The sequence below is a fragment of the Mus musculus genome, chromosome 11 (assembly GCF_000001635.26).
Source record: "Mus musculus strain C57BL/6J chromosome 11, GRCm38.p6 C57BL/6J".
Lineage (NCBI taxonomy): Eukaryota > Metazoa > Chordata > Mammalia > Rodentia > Muridae > Mus > Mus musculus.
Window position 1 is genome coordinate 106,377,425 of NC_000077.6, and position 25,835 is coordinate 106,403,259.

Genomic DNA, 25,835 nt, shown 5'->3' on the forward strand with positions numbered 1-25,835 from the left:
GGGTCGGGTGTGAACAGAATGTCCTTCACCTCATGGGACCTTAAGAGGAAATACTTTGCTCCTAAACGGTGTGGGTAGATGTCTGGGGATGCAGAGGCTCCAAAAAGCCCTGGGAAAGAGCAAGGGGTGGGAAGAGCTGAAGAGACACTGGTTGTAAACGGGAAGCACTTAGTACCTTCCCTGGCATAGGTGTTGATTGTTATCCCCAGAGCAGTCATGGCGGGCACAGGGTGAAATCCAGATATTTGTATTGAGGCTAAAAAGGAGAGGAAATGTCCCCCGCATCTGCTGCTGCCGCCACAGTCCTTCAGCCAGTGCCGAACCACACCTTGAAGGTGCCATGTTGAGTTCTGGTAACCACCAGGGGCCTGGCAACGTGGGCTCACACGGGACGTGCCCGAAAGGCTCGGGGCAGCCTCCTCCAGGCAGCTAGCACCCCGTAGGTGCCTGTCCGTCTTCTGTGCCAGTGCTGGCCAAAGATAAAGCATAGCAGGACAGATGTCACAAATAAGAACAGCAGTATTGACACCACCACGATGATGATGACCATTTGGTTGTCCTGCATCGGCTCTGGGGAGGCAAAAGGCAGTGGTCTCAGAGATGGTCAGATGCTAGGGCCCCGGGAGTCTGCTCATCACTCCATGACCTCTCATACATTCCACAGTCATCCCGGTAGCAGCGAGTGTCTGCCTCCAGAGTGACATCTAAGAAGAAGGTGGCCTATGTTCTAAGCCATCAGGCAGCGCAGACACCCTTCTCTTCCAGCAGCCCCTGATACCAGTGCCATGGCATCCAGATACCATGGCCTGGAGGACGTCATGGTCAGGTTTAGACCATGCCTTTCTCAGGCAGAGCTGAGTGAGCTTCAGGTGAGCTCTCTGACAACAGGCTTTGGCTGTAGAGAATCACAGAACAGCAGTGCTCTGAGGAGCCTGGGGATCAGGCCAGCCAGCCTTCTCATTGTAGAAAGAGAGAGCTCACTGCCACACATGGCTACACAGCTCAGTAATGGCCAAGCCAGCTGGTTGAGCTCTTCTGGCTTCTGGAAAAGTTAGGGTTCAGCGTGGAATTGGAGAGAGCCAGGGAATCAGGGTATAAGAGGGAACCCTCAGAATTATATGCACACATCAGACTACCTAGGAGTGAGGCTCGTGAGTTTTCTTTCCCCACGTTGCCAAGAAGTGCTACCTCTAACCCTCTCAGCCAATAGGGTCTCCTTACCATAGACTTCAAGGATCTGGTACTCCGAGATGCTGCGGATGATATACCCACCATGGGGCCGTAGATCCAGCTCAGCCTGGCAGGAAAAGTTGAGACCGTCCTTTTTCAGAGCTGTGCTGTTGAACGTGGCTGTGGCCTCTTGGGGGACAGTTTCTGCTCCCCCAAAGGTCTGATTCTTCAGGGTCTCTCTGCCACGGAGCAGAGAGAGGGTGAGCCTCTCAAGGGGCTGCACAGGGGACACCGTGCACTCAATGGTGAAGTCTTCACCCACAAACACCCGAGGCGGCTGCAGCTTCAGTGTGACTTGAGCTGGAGGCTCTGCAGGAGACAAAGGAGGAAGGCCAGACAGGATGGAACTGTGTCCCTGCATGTCCTGCCGGGCTAAGGCCCACTCCTCGTATCCCAAATCCCTAGCTAAACTTGAGAAAGAGGAAGTGAGCGTGGCCTGCTCAGTGGAAGAGGGAGGAAGAGGAGGTGTATGGTAGAGGGTGTGCAGGGTGCTAGCTCTGCTCTGCAGACATGGTTTGGAAAATAGAAAAGGGGTCTACAAAGAGAAGATGCGGAAATGGTACAGCCAGGCTGACTGGTGAGATGGCTCAGTGGTTAAGAGCACTGACTGCTCTTCCAGAGGTCCTGAGTTCAATTCCCAGCAACCACATGATGGCTCACAACCATCTGTAATGGGACCTGCTTCCCCCTTCTGAATGTACACAATATAAAATAAGTAAGTCTTTTGAAAGAAAGAAAGAAAGAAAGAAAGAAAGAAAGAAAGAAAGAAAGAAAGAAAGAAAGAAAGAAAGAAAGAAAGAAAGAAAGACAGGGAGGAAGGGAGGAAGGGAGGAAGGGAGGAAGGGAGGAAGGGAGGAAGGGAGGAAGGGAGGAAGGGAGGAAGGGAGGAAGGAAGGGTACAACCAACTAGAAGGATTTAAAAAACTATCTGGGGCCAGGGAGTGGTAGCACACACCTTTAGTCCCAGCACTTGGGAGGCAGAGGCAGGCAGATTTCTGAGTTCAAGGCCAGCCTGATCTACAAAGTAAATTCCAGAACAGCCAGGGCTATACAGAGAAACTCTGTCTCAAAAAACCAAAAGCAAAACCCAAACCAAAATAAAACAAAAACAAAAACAAACAAACAAGCAAACAAGCAAATAGGAAAGTCGGGGCCTGTTTCCATCCTCTCTAGATACTAAACACAAACTTCAAATTAAACAGCTGGGTTTCTGTGCTGTGAACATCTGGAAGGAAGCACGTGGGTTGCTGACTGAGCTTCCTCACGATGCTGGGACAGGAGTCAGGTTTGCCTCGTTTCTCCAGTTAGATTGACCAATATAATTCCAGATCGACTGAATGAGTGCTACGGTGGTACCCCAGTTCCCTTCTAAATTAGAGCACGTCTCCTCCACTCACTCCTACACACCTAGGACCTAGGACATCTATTCTTTGACCCATTGATGTCACTAAGACACTGAGAGAATCCTGGCCTACCCTGGCAGGTGTGTACGCAAGGTTCACACACTTGCCACAGGTCCTTGGAGAGAACAACGAGAATACTGCTGCACAGCACCTCCACTTTCCTCATGAAATGAGGGAGCTACTAGAGAAGGCTAGCTCCCCTGACTGACTCGCTGCTGCTCGTGAGGGAGTGAGTGCCCTGGTGGCTGAACTAGGGTAGGAAGTGACATCAGGGTCTGTGCAAACCTTGGCTGGACTGACCTTCTTGGAGCAAGGGTCACAACCTGCACAGTTTGCTTCTGAGGTACAGGAGGACTCATGGAGTCCAACCAGGGCTGTAAGCAGGTCCTGAGCCCGCAGGTCTGTCCTGCTTGTAGCTCAGGAGCCAAAGGAGATGAATCCCATGATGAGAAGACCCAGGAGAAGTCACTGAGCAGTTAGTGTGTAGTAGTAGTAGTGGTGGTGGTGGTGGTGGTAGTGGTGGTGGTAGTAGCGGTAGTTGCAGCAGTAGCAGTAGTAGTAGACATGGGCACTGTACTGGGGAGTAGAGCCCCCAGCATAGACACTCACGGTACACCCTGATGTTGAGACTCTCCGAGTGCTGCTTTCCCGAACACGTGAAATGGCAAAAGAAGACCGTGTCTTTGGAGACGTTTGAGACTAAGAACTGTTTCCACTTCCCTTGAGGATGCTCTTCCAACATTATTTTATTCGTGGGCGTCTCCAGGCCGCCCATGTCTGGGGCTGCGCAGTTGGTGCTGCAGTTGATTTTCCAAGACTCTGTGGCTTCTACTATCTGCTTCTCGGACCATATGTAGACCTCAAAGGCCTTCTCACCAGACCCTGTAAAACCAAAAGCACTTGGCAGCAGACGTCTCTGATGCCTGTCCTTGGGGCTCTCTATTACCAGTGGCCCAAGGAGACAGGTCACCTTTGGTTGGCCCCTTTCCTCCAGTCCCTTTATCAGTCAGCCCTAGGTCAGTCTTCCTCAAGCCTACTTTCGGCTTCCTTAAGCTCCCGTACAATGTTCCCTCTGTCATGAAGACACCTCTGAGAATGGAGGTAAACTCTGAGCTCACATCACCATCGAAAACTGACAGGATGCCCTCTGGGTGGCGGCAAAGCTCCAGGGAAAGAGAGTAGAGGTAGTGGAGGGACTCCATTTTTAATAACGTAGCTAATAAGAGATGTTGAAGCAAAGACAGAGGGAGGTAGAGAACCTTTCATGCGCTGTGGGAGCACCTTGCAGATAAACGGAGCCGCTGGCTCGCAGACCTGCCATCGGGAGCATGCGTTCATGAAGCAATGGAGAACGGAGATGACCAAACCTTAGCAAGGAAGAGGAATGGTGGAAATAAGACCAGAAAAGCAACAGGCCACCATCAAAAGGACCTGTTGCATAAAGCTCATAATTTATGTTGATGCTCTGTAGACATCGTTGGAGCCAGGACATTTAGGCTGGGCCTGAGTTTCCCATGTTTCTCTTTATGGTGACTACACAGCTCTATGCAGGACAGACATTTGGGATGTACCTGGTGTAAGACAATGGGGCCCTCGGTATTCACCTCCACTCTGTGAGGACCACGATGGTCCTGGATCCTGGCTAGCAGGGTCCCTACACATGGCTTGTCTTTCTCCCTCCCCACTCAGCCATCAGCTAGTGACATTCAATTCAGCGGCAAAGGAGGGGCTTTCCATGTAGATAGTGCTGGACTTGAACTTTCAACGTTGGTTATATATATTCTTTCTGTGAGCCTCAGTTTCTTCACTTGTTAAAAGGGATCATGTGCCCTCCCCTGGGTCCTGAGTGCAATTAGGCTTGGAAGCGTTTGGCAGGTTGTCTAAGACATAGGACACTCAGCACGTAGAGGCTGTGTCCTTCCAGGTCTCCTTGACCCACTGAAACAGCTTTCATTTTCATTTTGTTCTGCCAGTGAGCACAGTATCATCGGCTGCCCTCTGCTGTCCACTAGGCCCCTTTGGCATGCTGCCTCATCTCCGCTTAGCCCCTGGCATTCCTTCTGGAGTCTCCCATTTACCCACTGTCCACCACCCCCAACGTCGGTAGCCTGTCACATCAACATTCATTGATGAATGTTTCATCGACATTCCCAGATCTCTGAGTTTGTTCCCTCTAGTATCCAAAAGGCCTTGATCCTAGTCCTTAGCCTGGGGCCATGAGAAACCAAAGCCAGGCTGACACAGTCTTCTTTACCTATGGTGGAGAGGCCTCTGTGGCCAGGATGTCCCCTTCCCCCACCCCGATGCCTGAGGAGTATTAGTACTTCCCACCCTAAGATGCCATGTGCTGAAACCCCTGGGAGCTGGCTTACCTGGGCTGTAGAACAGGATAAGAAGAGACAGGCTCCAGCAAGCAAAAGAAGACATCTCAGGTGGGGTCTGTGGGGTCTGTGGAGTCTATGGGCTTCAGGGGCACAGCTGACGGCTGCCTGGAGGGTTAGGGAGAGATGTCTGCTACAGGTCGGGGAGTGAAGCCTGGCGCTCCCAACTGAAATCCACAATCTCCTCTGTGCCAGTGAGCTCATTTCCTCTAATTATCTGAGATCAGGAAACAATATGCACAGACCAGCTCCCAAGCCTTTAGGGCCTCAAGAATTCATGCAGAGGAAGCCAGGAAGCAGCAGATAAGCAGGGGTGTAACAGGGTTCTCTCACGTTGCATGCTCCCTGTGCGGGGATAGGAAAGCAATGGGAAATCACATGCAGGAAGTGTGTGTGCATGCATGAATGTGTGCAAGCTTGCATGCACTTACGTGTTTTGTGTGTGGGTGGGGGGAGTGTACATGGAATTTCTTTAACTGTACATTGGGCAGAGTGAGGTCTCCAAGATTCAGATCAGGGGAACTCTGAATTCTACCAGGCCTCGGTTGGCGTCATCTCTGGAAAGATGATATCCAAAGTTAGAACGCAGTCACATAGTAATCTCTTGCTAATGCCCTGCGTATATCTGCATGTCTCAATGTCTCATTTAGTTTCCAGCAGAAGCCTAGCCCTAATTCAGCCAACACAGGGCTCAGAGATTGCAAAAGGGCAGCCCACAGTCGTCTCCTGGGGCCCAGGAGGTCAGGAAACAGTGCCTACAACCTATTCCCAAACCCTAGACTCTTTCCTGGCCTTGTCAGTTAGTGCTTTCCTGTGCATCTCCTTACTTCAGGCAGGACCTTGGTCTTCCTAGCCTTCCTTCCGGGCACACTTCACCACAGGCAGAGAACTTTGGATACACGGCCTTCCCAGGAGGCACTGTGTTCACCATATTTAGTCAACCTTACTGTCTTAGTTCTGTCTTAGAACCTGGGGGATAGGCAGGGCAAAAGCAGGCCTCCTTGCTTTCTCGGTAGAATCCCAGAAAGGGCCTATCCAAAGGAAGCCCCAGGGTTTTGAGGGCTCATTATTGGAGCTCAGGAAGCCACCTGCAGGACCAGCTCCCAGTCCATTGTGTCCTCCAGATTTCAAGTAGAGGAAGCCTCAATGGCTCAGCCAGTGACCCTGTGACATCCTGTCCTTCCCACAGTGCTGAGTAGTGGCTGTTGTATATAGCTATCTAGTGCAGATGTTATCAGCCTGGATCAAGGGAAGTCCCCACATGAGGCTGTTGGGCTTTGAGATTCCACCAGAAAGCGAAGACCAGGTAAGGAGAGAAAAGAGGGAGAAGGGAGAAGTGGGGTGGGGTAGAGTGGGGGGAGGGTGGGGGAAGGGTGGGGGGAGGGTGGGAGTATCTGATCACACATTAGGCTGATAGAGTCCTGAGAACAGGGGACTGGAGGGCTTCAAGGGTTTTGGGTGATAAGGTGGGGGTTGGCCTTCTCTGGGTAATAATAATAATAATAATAAATAATAATGTGATAATAATACAGCAACACAAATGGGCAGACAAACAGACACCACTTAGGCAGGGAAGGAGTTGTCTTTTCATTTTTGGAGGGGTGTTGGTGACTGAGTCGCTACGGCTTCATGCATGCTAGACACATGCCAAGAGCTGCATCCCTAGACTCTTGGTGTTTTTCCCACCCCGCTAAGTGGTCCACACTGGCCTAGAGCTCGCTTTGCAGTTCACGTTCAGAGAACTTTGTCATCAGGTGGTGTGAGCACCACAGTGTGTCCACACAAACCTAGACGGTACAGGACACTACCGTCCTGTACATAGTTAGACGTGTTATACTTGAACACAGCTGCACCACAGTAGCACACTAACACCACCAGGAGAATCTGGGAGTGATGCATTCAATGTTGTCACCGGGCTGTGATGGCTATAAGGCCTCTATGTGGTATGACTTTTGTAGCTCCAGTGTAATCTTCTGGGACCTCTATTGTACGTACATGTGGCCTGTCATGGATGAGAGTGTTGTCTTGGAGCAGGTGACTATACCTACGTCAGGCTGGTCACTGTCAATGCGCTCCCTAAATATGACCTGCTTACTCCTGAATTCTACAAGCTCAACTATGACTACTGTTCTCATCTCCTAGAAGGAGAAACTGAGGCACAGAGAGGCTAAGTGGCTCCACCAAGGTCACATACCGTGGGAAAGGTGAAGTCCCTATGAGTGGCAGGCAGCTATGGTAGCTGAGAAAGCTCAAAGGAAGCCATTGTGAGGATCAGGTTCTCCCAAGACCTTTGGGAGGGACATGCAAGGCCAGAGGAAACTTCCAGACAGGGCTCAAAAAGAAAGCAAGTAACTATCATCAGAACAACCATGGAAATAGAGAGGGCTATATAGAGACTGATCACACCCCAGAAGGAGAGGGGGGCTGCTGGGGCTGGGAAGGGAAGTGGGAGGTGTCTTAGGGATAGCTTCATTTTGTAAGATTGGTCCAAATATAACATGCAGAACAATGTGAACGTGATTGGCTGCAAATAAATAAACGAATGGGCACAGAGCATCCCTTTTATGTATAGTACCACCACTAAAAAAGAAAAATAAGCCAGGCGATGGCCCTGCGTACCTTTAATCCCAGTACCTAGGAGGCAGAGGCAGGCAGATCTCTGAGTTCGAGGCCACCCTGGTCAACAGAGCAAGTTCTAGGACAGCCAGGGCCACACAAAGAAATCCTGTCTCCAAACAAACAAACAAACAAACAAAACCAACCAACCCATAAACAAATGAATGAGATAAAACCAAATAGAATAAAAATAAACCTGGGCTGTGGTAGTGCATGCCTTTGATCTCAGTATTTGGGAGGCAGAGGTAGATGGATGTCTTGAGTTCAAGGCCAGCATGGTTAGAGTGAGTTCCAGAATAGCCAGGGCTACAGAGAGAAACCCTGTCTCAAAAAAAAAAAAAAAAAAAAAAGAAAGAATGAATGAATGAGCGAGCAAGCCAGCCAGGTGTGCTGACCCAGTTGTATAATCCCAGCACCACTTGGATGGCTGAGACAGGTGGATGGCAAATTTGAAGCTAGTTTGGGCTACTGTCAACCCCTCTACCCAATAAGAAAAGGTAAAAGCTATAAATAATGTATGCCATAAAATATGGAACAAAGGAAACAAAATTCCAGAAAAATTAGCTTTACAGACTTAATTTGAGAAGAAATAAAAAGTCTGAGGGGCTCCTGGGACAGCTCACTGAGAGGGTAAAGGCTCTAGCCACCAAGTCTGGTGACTTGAGCTTGACCCCTGGGACCCCCATGTGACAACTGACCCTCACAAGCCCTCTGTCTTCTCTATGAGGGCTGTGGCACTTATGTGCCCCTGAAATAAAATGTAATGAAATACACAAGAAAGATCATTTCTTTCCCAACTGATATACAGATTCAGTGAAATCCCAGTGAATCCCAATACGGTTGTTTATGGAAACAGAAGGCTGGTCATGAAGTGTTTGTGAAGGAATAAAAGATTCAGGGCACACAGGAAGGAGAAGAGGGGAAATTTGCTCTTTGAATATTGAGATTTAATATAAAATATTAATACGAGTGTCAGATCAACTAATGAGTCCTAGTTTCTAGACCCTAGAAACACATCTGTGACTAAATCAGACCATGGTGACACTGGAAGGCTGGGTTAGAAGAAAGGTCTGATATGTGAGACTGGGCCAACTGATTAACTAGATGGGAAAGGGAGGGGGCGGGGCATCCTTACATCACATCAATGGAGAACTCAATTCCATTCACATTAAGTACTCATATGTGAAGGAAAACGTCATAGACATTGACCAGAAAATGTAAGGGAATATTATGTCGTTGAGGTAAGGTATTAGGCAAGACTTCAAAACTGTCAGTCGTAAACAATAGGGGCCAGGGATGTAGCTCAGTGCGTAGAGTGCTTCCCTGGTACGCACAGGTCCTAGGTTCCATTCCCAGCACCGAAAAATAACCAAACAAATTAAGTCATTGATAGCTGAGTGCATCAAATCCACAAAACAATTTCCAAGGAAAGAGGACATTACTTTTAACTCAACAGTAGCCAGGAAATTAAAATGAAAACTATTAAGTTGGCAGAGGTTAAGAAAGCACCACGGAGCTATCTCTCCACACACAGTCCTCCTATCAGATACAGACATGCCCTAAAAGAACTTTTGTGCTGAGACTCAGGAAACATATACATTCACTTACTACAGTCTGTGTGACCTTGGACAAATCTTTCAATCTCTTGATGTGTCCGACCCCTCACCTGTAAAATGGGATTAATGGTAGTATCTCCTTCACAGAACTGTTGTGTGAATTTAAAGAGTTAATCTTCCCTCTCTAGACAGAGTCCTCTGTAGCCCAGGCTGACCTCAAATTTGATCTAGAGCTAAGGCTGGCCTTCAAACTCCTGTTCCTTCTGTCTTCATCATGCAAATACAAGGAGTGCAGGCAGCTGCCACCACATCTGGCTCAAGTGAGTTGATGTTTTAAGGGATTTAGAATGCTAGGCACCATGTAACTGTTTCATAAAATAAAAATAAGCGTGTTTGAATGACCAAGGACCTCAAAGAAAAACTAACACAAAATTCTAGCAAGTAGGGGGAAAGAGGGTGGCCCCTTAGGGGTGAAGTCCACTGTAGGGGGAATCTTTGGTGCAATGTGTGGAAGATTCACCTGTCAATAAAAGACCATTGGCCTATGAGCTTAGGCAGGAAATAGGGAGGTGGGAGCTCCGGTAGAGAGAGAGGCTTTCTGGGATAGAGTCAGAGGTGAGGGAGATTGCCCTGTAACGATAAAGAGAGGCAACAAGCCGTTCATAGAACAGAGCAAACAGGTAATTGAGATATATGCTCGTTGGGGAATAGGCTGAGCTTACGCCTAAGCTTTTATTCATATATAATTCTGTCTCCATGTCATTATTTCAGGAATCTTGGGCATCGGTGTGAAGCCCTTGGCTACAGTCCATGAAAGTCTTAGTGACATTTCACCCACAACCATTACATCACTGTGCACTATGGTGACAGATATCTCACCGACACCTTCTTATACAGTATGGGTTCAATTTTACAGAATGAAGACGAAGAGGAAAGGAAAATTCCTGAAGGTCTGCAGGGAAAGAGGAGGCTTGGTGGGAATGTGGGCCATAGCTTTGATGGGTCCCCTGTCTCTAACTGGCATTGGTCTCAAGATGAGAACCACTTGAGAAAAGGGGTCTGTCCCTTCTCACGCCCATGTGGACCTGGGGTTATGAAATCTGTATGACTTTAATCCCAACACTAGGGAGACAGAATCAGGGGTTGCTCTGTGTGTTCCAGGTCAGCTAGGGCTATGTTTCTAAATCTGTAACCTAAAGGGATGCCACCCAGAGCAGGAAGGGAGGGAAGAAAACAAAACAGGAAACAGTCACTAAGGCGGGGCAGAGATGGTGGGCTGGGGACCAGAAAAACAAATGTTTAGAAACTTTTAGGGAGGTGCTCCACTGAGAAGAAGAGATCAGAATTCAGGCTTACTTAACACTCAAGAGGCCAAAAGTTCCCTGCTGCTGGGCTCCTGGGAGGGGAACTGGGGAAAGCCAGATGCTGTGACTTACCGCGTGCTGGCAATTGGGGATCCTGCCGCAATGTGGTTGTGTGTGTAAGTTTCTACCAGTTGAACTGTTAACTCTCTCAGGAGTCACGTGTTTCCTGTGCTGTGGTTTCTACACCAAATTAACATGACTTTAGCTCTACTACCGGTTTTTACTACACACTGTCCTAAAATATACCTAAGAAAATCTATCACTTTGTGGGTTTTCTTGGGGGAGGGCAGGATCCTCATCACATAGACCAGGCTAGCCCCAAATTCAGTTTTCCAGCCTCAGCCTTTTGAGGGCTAGCTAGGGTTACAGGCATGAGCCACCACACCCAACTCTTCGGTTGACTTCTCTAGGTCCTTCTGTGATGGCTTCATGTATTCAGCATCTTCAGGGTTCAGCCATGTGGCAGAACATCCTTTTCTAAGGCTGAGGACGGCTTCATTGGATACAGTGACCACCACATTTTTGTTTATCAGTTCCCTGTCCACAGCTGGACCCCTGTGATACTTGCACTTTCTAGCTGTTGTAAATATTGTTGCTATGATGTAGTATGCAAATTCCCATTGTCTTTTTAGCTTTTTTTAAAAAGATTTATTTATTATTATATATAAGTACACTGTAGCTGTCTTCAGGCACAACAGAAGAAGGCGTCAAATCTCATTACGGATGGCTGTGAGTCACCATGTGGTTGCTGGGATTTGAACTCAGGACCTTCGGAAGAGCAGTCAGTGCTCTTAGCCATCTCTCCATCACACACACCCCCATTGTCTTTTTTACAAAAACTTATTAGTGCGCATATTTATTTAGTGTGCACACGTTCATGAGTGCAGATATGTGTGCCACGAGACGCAGAGAACACGTTAGCTCTCTCTTACCATGTGGGTCCTGAGGATTGAACTCTGGTCATCGGGTTCCATATACACCGTTTTTTGCTGAGCTACCTTGTTGGTTCAAATTCCAGTTTTCAATTTGTCTTTCTCTCTGCTCTCTGGCTACCACAAAGTAAGTATTTCAACCCCCTGCCCCCCCCCCCCCCCCCCGCTCCCTGCCACAATGTTCTATGTGTCCACTGCCCAGGAACAACAGCGCCAAGTGGCCATTGCCTGAAAGAACCCTGAACTCATGACCTAAAATTCTTTAAAAGAGAGTAAGGACCTCTGGGAGATCTGTAAGTCACTCAGGGACCATCTTTGAAAGACATCGTGGGACTATGTTCCTTCCTCTTTGCGTCCCAGCTGGAAATGTGGCGGACCCCTATCCATGAATGCTTCAGCCACTGCAGAAAGGTGCGATTATATAATACTACAGAACCGTGCATTTGAAACTGGTTAAAGGGCCAGGCAAGTTCAGCTTCAGTTCTTTGGGAACACAAAGCTGTGTCAGATGGCTGCTTACTGCAAGTTACAGAAGAGCTGGAGGCTTGCTTGCTCTCCTTGATGTGCAGCAGCTTGAGGCCTTCAACGGAATAAGCCATCCGTCTCGTCTGTCCTCTGTGCTTGTAGCGGACACAGAGCACCCTCTTCTCTGGCTATGTCCTGCACTCCACTAAAAGTTCTTAGTGACTAAGAATCATCACCCAAAATTTCTTCAAGTCTGTAGCCTCAACTAGCAAGTCATTTACTCCAGCAGGGAGGTTTTGTTTTAACAAGGAGGAAGCCAGGCGCTAGGGGTGGGTCCTGGGAAACCAGCCAGCTAGGTTCACTCAAAAGCAAAGGATCTTGTCCCCATGGATCAGTTTCACAGCCTATACCGGCTAAAGCTCTGGCTCAGCAAAGTCACAAATTAGATCTTATCAGGAGTCCACAGAATGTTCAGTCTGTGAATGAATGCCAACCAAGAATGCTGGGGTCTGCTGACTCTGGAACAATTTCTCTTGGTGCTTTTGTGCCTCAATTTCTTCAAAGCAATTCCCCCCACCCCCCAACAAACGCCCTCCCCACCAGATCAGGTTTCTCTGTGTAGCCCTGGCTGCCCTGATCACTCTGTAGATCAGGCTTAGCTGAATGCAAAGATAGTCCTGCCTCTGCCTCTGGGGTACTAGGACTAAAGTCAGGCCACAATGCCTGACTTCAAATTAACTTTAAAATATCCTGCCATATGTTTTAGAGGCATCTGTTGTAGACATAAATTGGGGTAGACATCTGTATCAGTCAGCATCATATTTTTACAACAAAACACCTGAGGTATAATATATGTGGGTTTTTTCTTTTATTATGTGTATACGTCTGTGTATATCATGCAAGCCTGGTGCACATAGAGGCTAGAAGAGGGCATCAGATTCCCTGGAAATGGAGTTACAGGTAGTTGTTAGCCACCATGTCAGTGGTGGGAATTGAACCCTGGTCCTTTGGAAGAGTAGCTAATGCTCTTAACCAATTATCCATTTCTCCAGCCCTGCTGATCAAACTTAGAAAGGAAAAAAAAATATTTAGTTCAGTTTTAGAGGTTTAAAGTCCTAGATGTCGGGGAGAGGAGGCATTGGTTTAGCTTCTAGGAAGGACGGTGTATGGCAATGATGGACACATATGGTAGGAGTCACCTCTCATGACACTAAGCAAAGTCCTATAGTCTCTTTTGAGATGGGAAAGGACAGCTGGGATGTTCTCGCATATTCTCTACTCTAAACACACACTTGCACTCCACCCTGTAGAGAGCAATCGGGATATCTATGCTATCACTGGCTCAGCGTGGGCACACTGTTAATGGTTTGTTTATTCTGAGTTGATCCCCCACCCTCTTTTCCCTTGGTGGGTAGAGAAGTATCTTAATTAAGGTTTCTATTGCTGTGATGAAACACCACGACCAAAAAGCAAGTTGGGGAGGAAAGGGTTTATTCAGCGTTAACACTTCCAGATCATAATCCATCATTGGAGGAAGTCAGGACAGGAACTCAAGCAGGGCTGGAACCTGGAAGCAGGAGCTGATGCACAGGCCATGGAGGGTGTGGCTTCCTGGCTTGCTTCTCCTGGCTTGCTCAGCCTGTGTTCTTATAGAACCCAGGACCACTAGTCCAGGGATGACACCACCCACCATGGGCTGGGCCCTCCCCCACTGATCAGTAATAAAGAAAATGCCTTACAGCTGGATCTCACGGAGGCATTTTCTCAACTGAGGCTCCTTCTCTCTGATGACTCTAACTTGTGTCAAGTTGACACACAAAACCAGCCGGTGTAAGAGGTGACAGGTGTATACGTTGTTTTAGCAGAGTGAAGAAGAGCTAAGTAAATAATATCCAACGAACCACATGCAGAAAGCAGAGTAAGGTGTTGATCAGGACGGAGAAGGCTAGAGTTTCACAGTAAACTGGAAACTCATTGGCCGAGAGCCCAAATAAGAGGCTGTGGGTCAGTCTGGAATCCTGGGTTACACAGATAATTTGTAAAACCATCGAACAAGAGTTTGTAAATAGAGGCACACAACGGAGATTGGTAGCTCCAGTTGGTATCTGTGTCCTCGTAGCCTCTGTTCAAGGACACAGTGGCACCTGTACTGTTGCAGGGGTTCTTGGAATGCCCAGTTCCAGGATCACCTTCACTCTTCAAGGGACAGGGGTGGCATATATTCTGGCCAATGTTAACTTGTAATGGGAAAGCTTGTGGCTATGGGGTTATTAAAAAACCTATCAGCCGACGAAGGAGTTGGGTTTAGAAAGCTGGGTCCCTGGGGGGAAAGATGGTTCAGTGGTTAAGAGCACTCACTGGATCACAACTGTAACACTAGTCCCATTGGGATCTGACACCCTCTTCTGACCTCTGTGGTTATTTCATATATGTGGTATACAGACAAAACACCCACATACATAAAAACAAACTAAATAAAAACCGTTTGAAAAGAAAAAGGAAAGCTAGGTCTCTTTGTCTCCCTTGGTCTGGACCCCAGCCTCATTTCAGGGGAATCCCACTGCAGGGTGAGGAGTCAGATCAGCATTCAGGCTGGTCATGCGAGTGGCCACACTAAGAACAAGCCACTGCAGGAGATCTGGGGATGGACAGCACATGAGTGCCATCTAGTGGTGGAGAAAGTAAGCATCCTGCCACCACCTTCTCTAAAAGGCATGAGAATTACATCTCTGGGCTGGGTGGCTGCCCCAACGTTCCTTTGTGTTCAAAAGTGGATTGGGATGCAGACGAGTCCCTGAGAAACTGTGTTTTGAGAAAGGATTTCACCCTGTAGTCCAGGCTGGCCTGAAATTCACTGGATAGCCTAGGTAAGTTTAGACCTCATGGCAATCCTGCCTCAAGCCTCCGAAGGGTGTGAGTCACCAGGCAGTTTGGTAATCTTAGTTTTATTTATTTGTCTATGTGTTTTGTCTGCATAAGGGTATGTATACATGAGTCCAGGTGCTCACAGAAGCCAGAAGAAGGTATTGGGTCCCCCTGGAACTGGAGTTACGAGTGACTGTGGAATATGCCATGTGGGTGCTGGGAACTGAATTGGGTTCCTCTGGAAACCAGTATGCTCTCTCTCTAGGCCCCCGAGGGACTGTTTTTAAGGAGAATAATATAGACGTAAAAGAACACATCCATAAACATCCAGGAACTGAAAAGCTGAGAAGAGGACATGCAGACATGCAGGAGGTGCCTATGAGGACCAGGCTGGACTTGAACTCCTCCTGGCAATCCTCTTGCCTCAGCCTCCCCCACCCCACCCCCTTTTTTCTCCCCCCCCCCCCAGACAAGATCTTACTACACAGCCCTGGCTGACCTGGAACTGGCTATGTAGATCAGGCTGACCTTTAAACTCACAGAGATCTGCCTGCCTCTGGAGTGCTGCGATTAAAGGCAAGTATGACCACGCCCAGCCCCTTTTCTATTTCACGGCTAAATAAAACCAGTGAGCTCAACTGGAGACTAGGAGGGAGGATACACTCTTTCCTTTGGAAGAGCCCAAGACTGCATGTTTGGCAAGGGGAAAATCCAACAAGCACAGGGTTTACACAGCTTGTTTGCTTTTTTTTTTTAATTATTAACTGAATCTTTTCTTTTTATTTATCTTGTATACATGAGTACACTGTCATCGCTGTCTTTAGACACACCAGAAGAGGGCACTGGATCCTATTACAGATGGGTGTGAGCCATCACGTGGGTGCTAGGACTTGAACTCAGGACCTCTGGGAGAGCAGGCAGTGCTCTTAACCGATGAGCCATCTCTCCAGCCTGGGGTTGTTCTTTTTTTAAGCCAGTGAGCAGCTGCAAATAGAGTCATCCTTTGTGGTGGGGCCTGGCAGCAACCCTTTTGACCTCCTTGGTCGTTTACAGGGACTGTGATCTCTCACTGTGGAGGGAGAGACAGTACTGGATCCTGGCTTTCCCAGACTCCTTTGCTCCTCCCAGACTACTCACGCCTGTTACTCTGGAACTCGGTGGAGATCAGGATGGCAGTTCCTGGAAGTAGGGGCTGGGTGACTGACTGTAAGGATATCGTAGAGTTCTGAGGCATAGACCTGGCCTCCCTCCCAGTCTACTTGTCAGTCGCCTTTCTAGCTGCCCTGAGGCCAAAGGAATGAACTACTTACTTTGTAACCAGAAAACAGAGGAAGGGGAGGTGGCCAAATCCTCTTAAGGGCACACTTGGAAACTACCTAACTGTCCCCCTCCTTGCACCACCACTCACAGAATTGAGGTCTCTACCACCTCCCAGTAAGTGTCCTTCTGGGGACCAAACCTCAATAGGCTTTTTTGGGTCATGGAAGAGGTTGGTCTCCTGAGGATGTGGCTGGGTTCAAGATTTAAAACTTGAAAAGATATGACCACAAGCCTCAGGACCTTCTAGGCTCCTGAGGCATGAAGTAGGAGGGATGGTTAGCATCTCCAGTGTCTGACAAGATGTTCTGAGGCTAGTGAGGTCCTGGGGTGTGCGCTTTGTAAACAGTCCTTGACTTGGGGCAAGAGCCCTGGGAGCCTCCATGACTTCTCTAGACAGGAGGATGAGGAAGCACAGGGAGATTCTAAATGGACTGCAGGCTGCATTGGCACATCCCGTGGGGACATGGCTGTCGTGTGAGCTGCTAACATGGTCCAGGTTGGACGGTCCCTCTTCCCTAGTGCTTTTTAAAAATTAGTTATTTTATTTATTTACATTTCAAATGTTATCCCCCTTCCCAGTTTCCCCTCCACAAGCCCCCCTCCCCTCCCCCTGCCTCTATGAGGATGCTCCCCCCCCACTCCTGCCTTAGCAGCCTAGCGTTCCCCTATCAAGCCTCCACTGGACCAAGGGGCTCCCCTCCCAGTGATGCCTGATAAGGCAGTCCTCTGCTACATATCCAGCTGGAGCCATGGGTTCCCCAGTGTACTCTTCAGTTGGTGGCTGGAGTTAATCTTCTCTCTTCCCAGGTACCTTAGTCCAGAATCCTATTCACTTGGAAATCTAATTCCCACTCTGAAGTAGGTTGGTCCCAATGGGCTACCTTCCTGAAATTCAATAAAGGGCGCTTCAGGAAATTTCCTGAAACATTCCAAGGCAGTTTTTTCTTCAACAGCCCCCAAGGAGGATGTTATAGCTCTGGAGTCTACTGCAGATGCCAGCTGTTCAGGCCGAGCAGATGCTGCACCTCTGACGTGGGTGGGCCTGGCTCCTTGCTCTGAGCGGCACTCTAGTCTTTAAGAAACAAGGCAACTCCCAAATCTAAAACTACCTTTATTTGTGGTTGGCTCAGCATAAGTCGCCTTCATCAATGAGCAGAATTATAAAACTGTAAAAGAGGTAAAAAAATAGGCCGTTTAGATAATGATCCTCATATCATGAGCTTTAAAAATACACATAAAAGTTGTACAATCTGGCAGTTTATAAAATATAAAGCTAAAAAGAATATTTTAGTTTCCACAAAGAGGAGTGAATCACACAATCAGCACATATCAATTAAACAATTAACTGTCCACAGAGAAGACACATGGCACAAGATTTTTTTAAAAAATCATCTAAAAATTAACATTTTACCCAGACCAAATTATTCACCCTTTAAAGACAAGGCTACCATAAGGTGGCAGGATACAGTGTAACTTTTCCTTTTCCAGTTTTAGAATGGTCAGGGGTATTGTCCAAAATAGATCTGATGTGCTTTAAGCAAGTGCAATTGTAACCGGATATACTTCAGAGTAAAAATTAAATAAATATAAATAGATTCAATAAATATGTCATTGCAAAAAGAACTACACAAGGTCTTCGTGTTGGGATGCCACATAGCTGGCTGGTAATGCTTAGGTGAGTGGGGACTCCCCCATCACAATTTTAGGGACAACTGGGAAGGAATACTATACCCAAACACACAGGGGAACAGGAGAGATGAGGCCACAGGACTCTGGCAAGCAGTGTGGATAAGGCTGCTCTGGGGGTGGCTCAGCACAGACGGGCTTCGGAGGCTTTCTAGTAAGTACAGAAGAGACCAAAGTGCCAAGAGCAACCAGATTTACGCACGGAAATTCACTAGTTCATCATGAAAACCAAGATGGGGGGGGGGAAGGGGAGAGGAGGGGAGCAGGCACTTTGGCTTAAAAGAATTCAGACCTCAGGTAGAGGTCTGATAACCTTCAGGTGAAGCTGATGTCAGGCCCCAGATGGCCAACACCATGGCTTCCAGACAAGAGGGATGAGCAAGGACACTGCTGGAAAATCAGCCACAGAGCAGGGTGAATTTCAATGGCTCTCTCCAGGGTAGCTACTGCTTGCACTCCTGGCTCTTCCTACACCTCTGGACCATGATGATGAAGGCAGTGGTGAAAACGGAGCAGACCCAGAAGCAGACAAAAGAATCCTGGCACAGCTGGAGAGTGGGACCAAAGCCCTGCAGATGACAAGCAAGGGCCAGCACAAGACAGCTTGCAGCCAGAGATGGCTCTGCAGCAGTCACAGCAGCAACCAACAGATTAGCCTTTTACTTTGGGAAAAGGAGCTGCTACAGCTAACTGAACCGCATGCACATAAAACTTCCACAAAGTCAGGTGGACTGAGGAGAGTTTCGTGCCTATCCTCAGTTTGGTGGAAACCACTCAGCCATATCCAGTGATCTCAGACCTCCATCCTTTCTGTATTGCATCATGGGAAGAGCCTGCGGCTACTGCTGTATCAGGAGCAGGGGACACCTCTGCAATCAGAGGTTCACCTTCAGTCTCGAGATGGCCTAGTGATTTACCAAGTGACACCTATGTTCCCAAAAGTGCAAGTGCTTTGGTACCTAATGAAACGGCACACTTCCTAAACTGAAATTTCAATACAAGACAAGGGTTAAACAAAGACAACATCACAGACACAGCTCAATTCCATGCTAAAGCTGAAGATGCTGTACTTGTAGACAATCTGGCAGCCTCTGGGGATGTGTAACGCTACAGAGCTACCCTGACCCAAAGCCAGCATCTCCGGCTGAGCATCCAGACTCACAGCATTTTCATGACACACCCAGAGGATGGGCAGAAGGTGAGCTGACGAGACCTGACTGATTTCGAGATGGGACAGTTTTAAGGCACAAGCAGGGCAAACCCCAAATACACACCCTTCCTAACCACTGGAGTTTTCTTTCTGCCCTGACACTGTGTGCTGCTGACTCTCAGGAGGCTTCAAAGACAGAAGTCTTTCCTGTATTCTTCCTCTATGTCCCGAGCATCTCATGTCCCACCTAGCTCTACACAAAGTTTTCAAATAAGTATAATGAACAGAGGACTTTTAGAAATTTGATTGGTTAGAGCTGATCTGATAAACGGCAAAGACATTTGAAAAGCTGACTCCATGCAAACTGGAAGGTAACACCAAGTTGAGCCTTTAAAAAACTTCAGCACTTCCCAAAGGGGAGCCCAGGCACGAGGAGCAAGGTGAGCAGCAGCCCCCGGTGACATTGGTTCCTCTTCCTCACATTGGTCTTGGCTGTTACCTCTCAGCCACTGACAAAGGGCTATGCTGAGAAGTGAGCAGGAAGCCAAACATGGGGTTGAGGTTCCAGGGTCTAAACAGGGTCACCCATGAGGTCCAAAGATGTAGGAGGTTAAGAAAAAGTCCTCTTTGGCCACCATGAAAGTAAGAAAATCCAATTTTACAGCAGCAGGGGAGCTTTGGGTAAGTGGCCCTGGTTCCAGCACACCCAGAAGCCCTCTTAGGGGACGCAGGGGCAGTGACTCCAGTCAGTGCAGTGCATGAAGCTGCTGAGGCCACTGTTCGCCTCAGCTCCCCACGGCTACACAATAGAAACCACGGCTGGCTCCAAGGATCCTACACAGAATCTCCCCCACATACCCTGACTCCCGGAGCCTCTAAGGATCCTGGGAGGGAGAAGACAATAGATTCTGATGGGAAATAAAATTAAAAATTAGGCTTAGAGAAAAATGGTACTGATGTAACTACTTTGACATTAATACATTTACACAGTGTTGCTAGAATGTCTTCCTCTTCAGCATTACACAATGGTCTACATTATCAAGGGAATGGCGATTTTTGGTACAACATAAAACAGAAGATATATCTTGCATTTCTTCTTCACAAGCATCAAGCTACATTTAATTTATTTATGCAAACGTAGCTTTCTGCAATATGATCAAAATTCACTTATTAAAACCTGCCAGGAGAAACATAAAAGCTGGCCTACAAAGTCTGTGGTAGCCTGACCTTGGCTCTCTACCCCCAGGGCCTTGATTCATAATCTATGCGCTAATCTGCTGGCCTCTGGGGTAGAGGGACCATATCACTCACCTTCTAGTTCTTAGCATCTTTGAGTGACTGGGAAGCTCCCTCTAGTTGCTCCTCTCTGGCCCTGACAATCTGTCTCTGTCCCTGTCTGGTCTTAGCTGCCACCTGGTGGCCAGGAAACTCATCTCTGGCCCACATAGCCAGGATTCAACCTATCAGGGGCCACTATTTAGGCCACTGTGCTGGGCCAGCACCACATCCAGAACTGAGTGTCTGCTTCATCTTCCAGACCCACAGCACATGTCAGTGTCCACAGCATTGCTAACGAGTCTCCACAACCCACTCTCACAACTTGCTGCATGAGGCAACACGGGCTATCAGTAACTTGGAGGTGCCTCCTATCCCCATGGCAACACCTCTGAACATCTCTTCCTTAGCACCCCACATCTCTCAAACCATTTCTATCAGAGGCTGCACATGCAATACCCCAACCAGGCTGCTTCCACCATGCAGGCAAAACCAGATTCCTCTACTCTCACTGAAAGGCCCCCCAAAATGCCATCCCACAGGAATTTTAGAAAGAAAGAGAAGTGGGAGCAAGCTCATCCGGTGAAAGGCTGATGCTGTTTCCTTTGCAGCCTCTGGGACAGGCTGCCTTCGTAGACGTCCTTCACTACAAGGTTTCAGGGCCACATCTCCTCAGGTCTCTGTAGTCATGAGGGACCATCTTCCCCTGCGTCCTAGGATCAGCGTTATCCTCTTCTGGCTGCAGATCAGCAGCTCAAGGCACTTGATTTGCGAAGCTTAGTCTTCCTGCTAATCCCAGAGGCAACAAACTATGACTGCAGAGATCGGGCCCATGGTCATTATTGGGGCCACCAGACCAGAGGGCTGCCCTAGCTCAGAGGGCATATGGAATCACTGGAGGCTGGGGTTCTGTGGGCTCGTGCCAGTAGTAGGTCTGAAAGAGTCTCTCATGTCTGCACAGCTCCATGGCTTGGTAGGTGTGAGAGAGGAGGTGGGGGAAGCGGGAAGTGAAGTAGCGCACAAAGTCATCCGGGATGGAGCCCAGCGTCTCCTGAACCTCCACGGGGAGCTCCCGGTAGTGGTGTTTCTGTGAATGAGCAGAGACACAGCTTTAACAGGCAGGCACCAGTGCTAAGGGCTTCTCTGTAAGGAAAGGACAAGAGATGCATGCACCATGGTACATCCCAGTTGTCCTGTAGCCTTTCTTCCTCCAGAAGTAAAGCTCCAAGCAGGTAAGGCTTGGCTTAGGGAGAGCAGCTTTAGCTCCACTGGGGTACAGGCTGCCAGGAAGAGAGCACAGGCCTCCTATGAAGGCCGTGTGTTGGAGTGTTTGTGCCAATAGGCTTGGAGGCTGCTTCTGTGACTGAGGTCTGCCTTGTGTGAAGGCTGCTTGGTGACAGCACAGGTCAAGAGCATCCCTAGGGCTCTAAGAGGACACAGAGGAACCGTTCCAGATCACTGAAGACCTAGCCTTACACAGGAAAGTAACCAGGGGTCCCTATTAGAGAGTATTTATACACTGGCTGTCAGCACACATACCCCAAGACTAGCCCTTACAGCTTAACCCTGCATTCTAGTCTTTGGAGAGAAATTCCCTGAGGGAAGACATGGCCTTTTTACTTGGTGTGGTAGCTGGGATGAGCATGGTCTCCATAGGCTCATAGATTTGAAGGTGTGGTTCCCAGTTGGTGGACCATTTAGGATTAGGAGGTGTGGCCTTGTTGGAGGAGGTGTGTCATTGAGTGTGGGCTTTGAGGTTTCAGAAGCCCATGCCAGGCCCAGTGTCTCTCTCTACCTCCAGCTTGTGGATCAGAATGTAAGCTCTCAGCTACTGCTTCAGCCCCATGCCTGCCTGTCTGCTGATATGCTCCCTGCCAGGATGGTCATGGATTCACCCTCTAGAACTGTAAGCAAGCTTCCAGTTAAAATGCTTCTTTTGTTCATGGTGTCTCTTTACAGAATAGACAGGTAACTAAAATACTTGTCAAATCCAGCTGAGACTGCCCAGATAGGATCCATTGTAAGAAAAAAAAAATACACAGAAATGAACATAAGCCATCAATCTCTGCTGTGGCCACCTCCCCAAGCCCTCATAAGTCTTTACCTTGTTTCTCATGGCTCGGAGGAGGTCTCTCACAGAGCCACCTTTGTAGGTTCTGAATTTGCGCAGATCTAGAAGAACATTAAGGGATGCAATGGTTAAGCAGGTACATTTTTACAGAGAATTCCTGGGCTCTTGCAACTGAACTAAAGTGATACAAACTCTCAGTCAAGACAAAAGATGCTACCTCTTGGACCTAAATAAAGGTGGTGCTCGTCTGGAGTTCAGCATCTTAGAGCACATCGTTATCACCAGCCTGTCACTAAGGGACAAACGGAAAACTGCATTGCTTTGACCAAGCCCACAAGGACATGCTCAAATAAGTCTCAAATCCAAGAACAGGGATTTGGAATTCCTTGTCTACATCAAGTTCTCAGAAATAGTTGCAGCTTTCAAAATGTCTCCTCCTGCCTTTAGCATGGTCACCTGTCTGCAGGGGGACAGTGATGTTCTCCCGCCAGTCCATCTTGACCACAGCTCTCCCGCCTCTCTCCAACTGCCGTACGATTGGACCGTCCAAGGCCTCCTTTTCTATTCGGTCACTTACATCCTGTGAGGGAAAACAGGCAACAGGTGCTGGTCAGGGTAGGGATTTGGGGTTCGTCCACACTAAGCTACAGAGCAGGCACTGGAGTGTGAGCTGTAAGCAAACTGACATTCCTCTTAGGTCTAGGCTGCAGGTTCCTCAAAGCTTCAAAGCCTCAAAGCAGCAGGCAACCTACCCTGATCCACTGACTTTTTCCCCGTGAGCAGATATATCCCTCACTCACTGGGACAAACTTGCAGAGATCCCTTCCATGACGAGAGAGATGTTATAGAGGTGTACCTGTATGCAGGGCACACATCCACCTCTGGAAGCTCACACTCACACAGAGCACACTTACAAAGAGCTACAGATACAAAACACATTTTCCAGGGAGCCGAAGCATAAAGGGGAAAGCTTAATTCATTCTGCGCTTCAGATATCCTTGAAACAGGGCATCTCAATGGCTAGCCAGAAGGTCATACGCCTCACTTGAGCACAAGAGAAGCTATAAAGAGCCCTCTTTTCAAGAGCACTGGGTGGTAGGTGTGGGATCTGGCCCTACTGGGCTTCAAGCTCTGTAGGAGGGAAGGGAGGGTCAAGAGTGGGTACCCTATGTACTAGCCTTCAGAGCCCCTTCCAGTAATAACGGCTATGAGATGGAATGATGAGCCCACACATCAATGCTGAGCCCCTGGGAGAGTCAGTTACATAGTACTTTGATAAAGGAAAAATCAGACTGGATAATTTTTCCTTTTTCTGTTTTTCTCCAAGACAGTCTAATGTAGCCCAGGCTGGCCTTGAACTTGCTATATAGCAGAAAATGACTTTGAACTCATTGTCCTTTTGCTTCTACCTTCAGAGTGCTAGGATTACAGGTTACAGGTGTAAGCTAGCATGACCAGTGTACTGGCTGAATTTCTATTTGAACTTACAGGGAAAAGCCTCGAAGAAAGGCTGGCAGGATGGGTCAGCAGGGGAAGGTACTGGCCTTCACGCTTGATGATCTGAATTTTATTCCTAAACTCAGATGACGGAGGGAGAGAACTGATATTCACAAGAGCTCTTCTGACCTCCACATATACACCAACACACAAACACGCACACATAAATAAATGTAAAACCAACTACTTTGCAGAGACTAGACTGTTAGACTGTCCTGGTGGGCATGGTGGAAATATGTTTCAGAGTTGCAAAGTAACTAGTTAGTCACAGCTGGTTGATAGAAAAGAAGCCAGCCATCTTTGCCAGATACACAATTTAGATACACTAACTCTTTCATGTGAGGTCAAGGCCTTCATATATATTTTATTTCTGTTGTCTGTTTTGTCTAGTAACCTAGACTTGAGAATTTTCATGTTATATCCTGTAGCATACAGTGACCAATCGTGCTGCTGCGCTGGAATAAGAGACTGGACCCTTCACCCCAAAGACATTTGAATGATCACTAAGCTCCAGGACAGAACAATGATTACAATTATCCAGAAAGTCCTGCCTTCAAGGAGCATATATTCTAGGGCATCTCTATAGCCAAGGCCCCTGCCAAGCTCCAGACTATGTGAGTGTCCATTCTAAGTCGGGTGCTTCCCAGGAGAAAACCCTGCTGCCCCAACCCTACTTTTCATGACTTACTCATCTCATGCCACCTAATACCCACAAATAGTCTATACAAAGCCACTTGGTAATGTCACAGAGCCACAGACCTGTCACTTGCCAAAGGAGTTCTGAGCCACTGATCTTAAATTTTAGCCCCACAGTATATACTAAACAAAATGAGATTTGAGAAAAAGACAATAGAAAAAAAAACTTAGGGAGATGTTTGAATTTATGACACTGAAAGGAATTATATGGTATCTGAGATTTGTTTCAGAAGACATCTCAATAGTTAAGAGCACTTTATGCTCTCACAGGGGACTAGGTTTGGTTCCCAGCCCCCTTCCGGCAGCCTACAATCATCGGTACCTTGTTTCAGGGGAGCCAGTACTCCATGCTGGCCTCTGTGGGTACCAGGGCAAGTGTATGCTACACATACATATACCTGTTTCTACAAAGCAAGTACACACTTACACACATCAAGAAGAAATCTTTAAAAAGTCATCTGGGTATGGAACAGCATAGAAATGAACACTTGCTAAAACTGGAGGATGGAAAGAGGAGCTCTTTGGAGCACCAGTTTACCTGTGTGACCATTAGAAATCCCCAGATATAAAGTTTAACAATTAGGGCACAGTTAGGGGCTGGAGGATGGCTCAGTAGTTAAGCGCACTTCCCACTTCCACAGAGGACCTGGGTTTGGTTCCTAGCATCCACACAGTGTCTCACAATCTTCTGTAGCTTCCTTTCCAGGGATCTGTCACACTCTTCTTAACTCCACAGCCACCAGGTACACATATGGTGCACAGACACACATGCAGGCAAAACATTCATAAATATATAAAAAAATCTAATCTTTTAAAAGAAATAAAAAATTGGGTACATTCATATGATAGAATGTTATAGTCATAATTTTATGTATATGTTTTAAAAAGCAGGATATAACACTATATATAGTTTGATCCTAATTATACTACTATTTATATGAAAACATTCAAAATATGACAGTAAATTTCAGTTGTCAACTAAGACATATGCCTGGGTGGGTCTGTGAGGGCAGTTCCAGAAAGGATTAGCCTAGAGCAAAGGGCCCCCGGCCAGCATGGGCAGCACCCTTTGCCAGGTGGGCTGCTAGAGAGAGGTCTTAGGGAAGCAGTCTTACCCGATGGCCTTTGCTTCTTGCTGTCCCATTCTGTTGCTGCTGTCATCCTTCCCTGGCAGCAGAACCCTGCTCCTTCAGCCTTCCACTGTGGCCTAAAACCAGGGGGTCTCTAATCTTCCAGGTCTTCAGTGTAGACTAGCTGCTAAGGCAACCCAGTTTTGTGGACTGAGCAGCTACTGGCTCTCAGTCTCTCCAGTGTGTAGATGGTCATGA

At 47.8% G+C, this 25,835-nt stretch overlaps 2 protein-coding genes across 8 annotated transcripts in view; both read right to left on the reverse strand.

Moving 5' to 3' along the window:
- Positions 1-231: 231 nt before the first annotated feature.
- On the reverse strand, positions 232-10,715 carry Icam2 (intercellular adhesion molecule 2). Of its 7 annotated transcripts, none has more exons than XM_011248763.3 (7): positions 10,623-10,715; positions 5,446-5,571; positions 5,006-5,122; positions 3,893-4,000; positions 3,243-3,515; positions 1,222-1,539; positions 232-570 (listed from the first exon to the last, which is right to left on the reverse strand). In XM_011248763.3, the coding sequence occupies exons 3-7, from the start codon at positions 5,058-5,060 to the stop codon at positions 383-385; spliced, it is 942 nt and encodes a 313-aa protein (XP_011247065.1). In that variant the 5' UTR covers positions 5,061-5,122; positions 5,446-5,571; positions 10,623-10,715; the 3' UTR covers positions 232-382. The 7 variants fall into 7 exon arrangements, with proteins under 7 accessions (XP_011247065.1, XP_011247063.1, XP_011247064.1 ...); XM_011248761.3 differs by having other exon boundaries at positions 5,006-5,359; XM_011248762.3 differs by lacking the exon at positions 5,446-5,571.
- Positions 10,716-20,195: 9,480 nt separating this feature from the next.
- Ern1 (endoplasmic reticulum (ER) to nucleus signalling 1) overlaps positions 20,196-25,835 on the reverse strand; it is a 90,177-nt gene continuing 84,537 nt past the window's right edge. The window contains exons 20-22 of the mRNA NM_023913.2: positions 22,771-22,894; positions 22,348-22,415; positions 20,196-21,330 (exon numbers count right to left, since the gene is read on the reverse strand). Of these exons, the coding sequence (NP_076402.1) occupies positions 21,118-21,330; positions 22,348-22,415; positions 22,771-22,894 (405 nt within the window). The 3' untranslated portion in view covers positions 20,196-21,117. The remainder of the gene's footprint in view (positions 21,331-22,347; positions 22,416-22,770; positions 22,895-25,835) is intronic.

Bases quoted from the DNA above. Each gene is read 5' to 3' on its own strand.
- Icam2 (XM_011248762.3), bottom strand. From the start codon at position 5,060: ATGTCTTCTTTTGCTTGCTGGAGCCTGTCTCTTCTTATCCTGTTCTAC. The intron at 3,516-3,892 runs GTTCTCTACCTC...TTGGTTTTACAG, and splicing joins GCTCCCACAGCGCATGAAAG to GGTCTGGTGAGAAGGCCTTT. The intron at 571-1,221 runs GTAAGGAGACCC...TTGCCTCCCCAG, and splicing joins CCAGATCCTTGAAGTCTATG to AGCCGATGCAGGACAACCAA.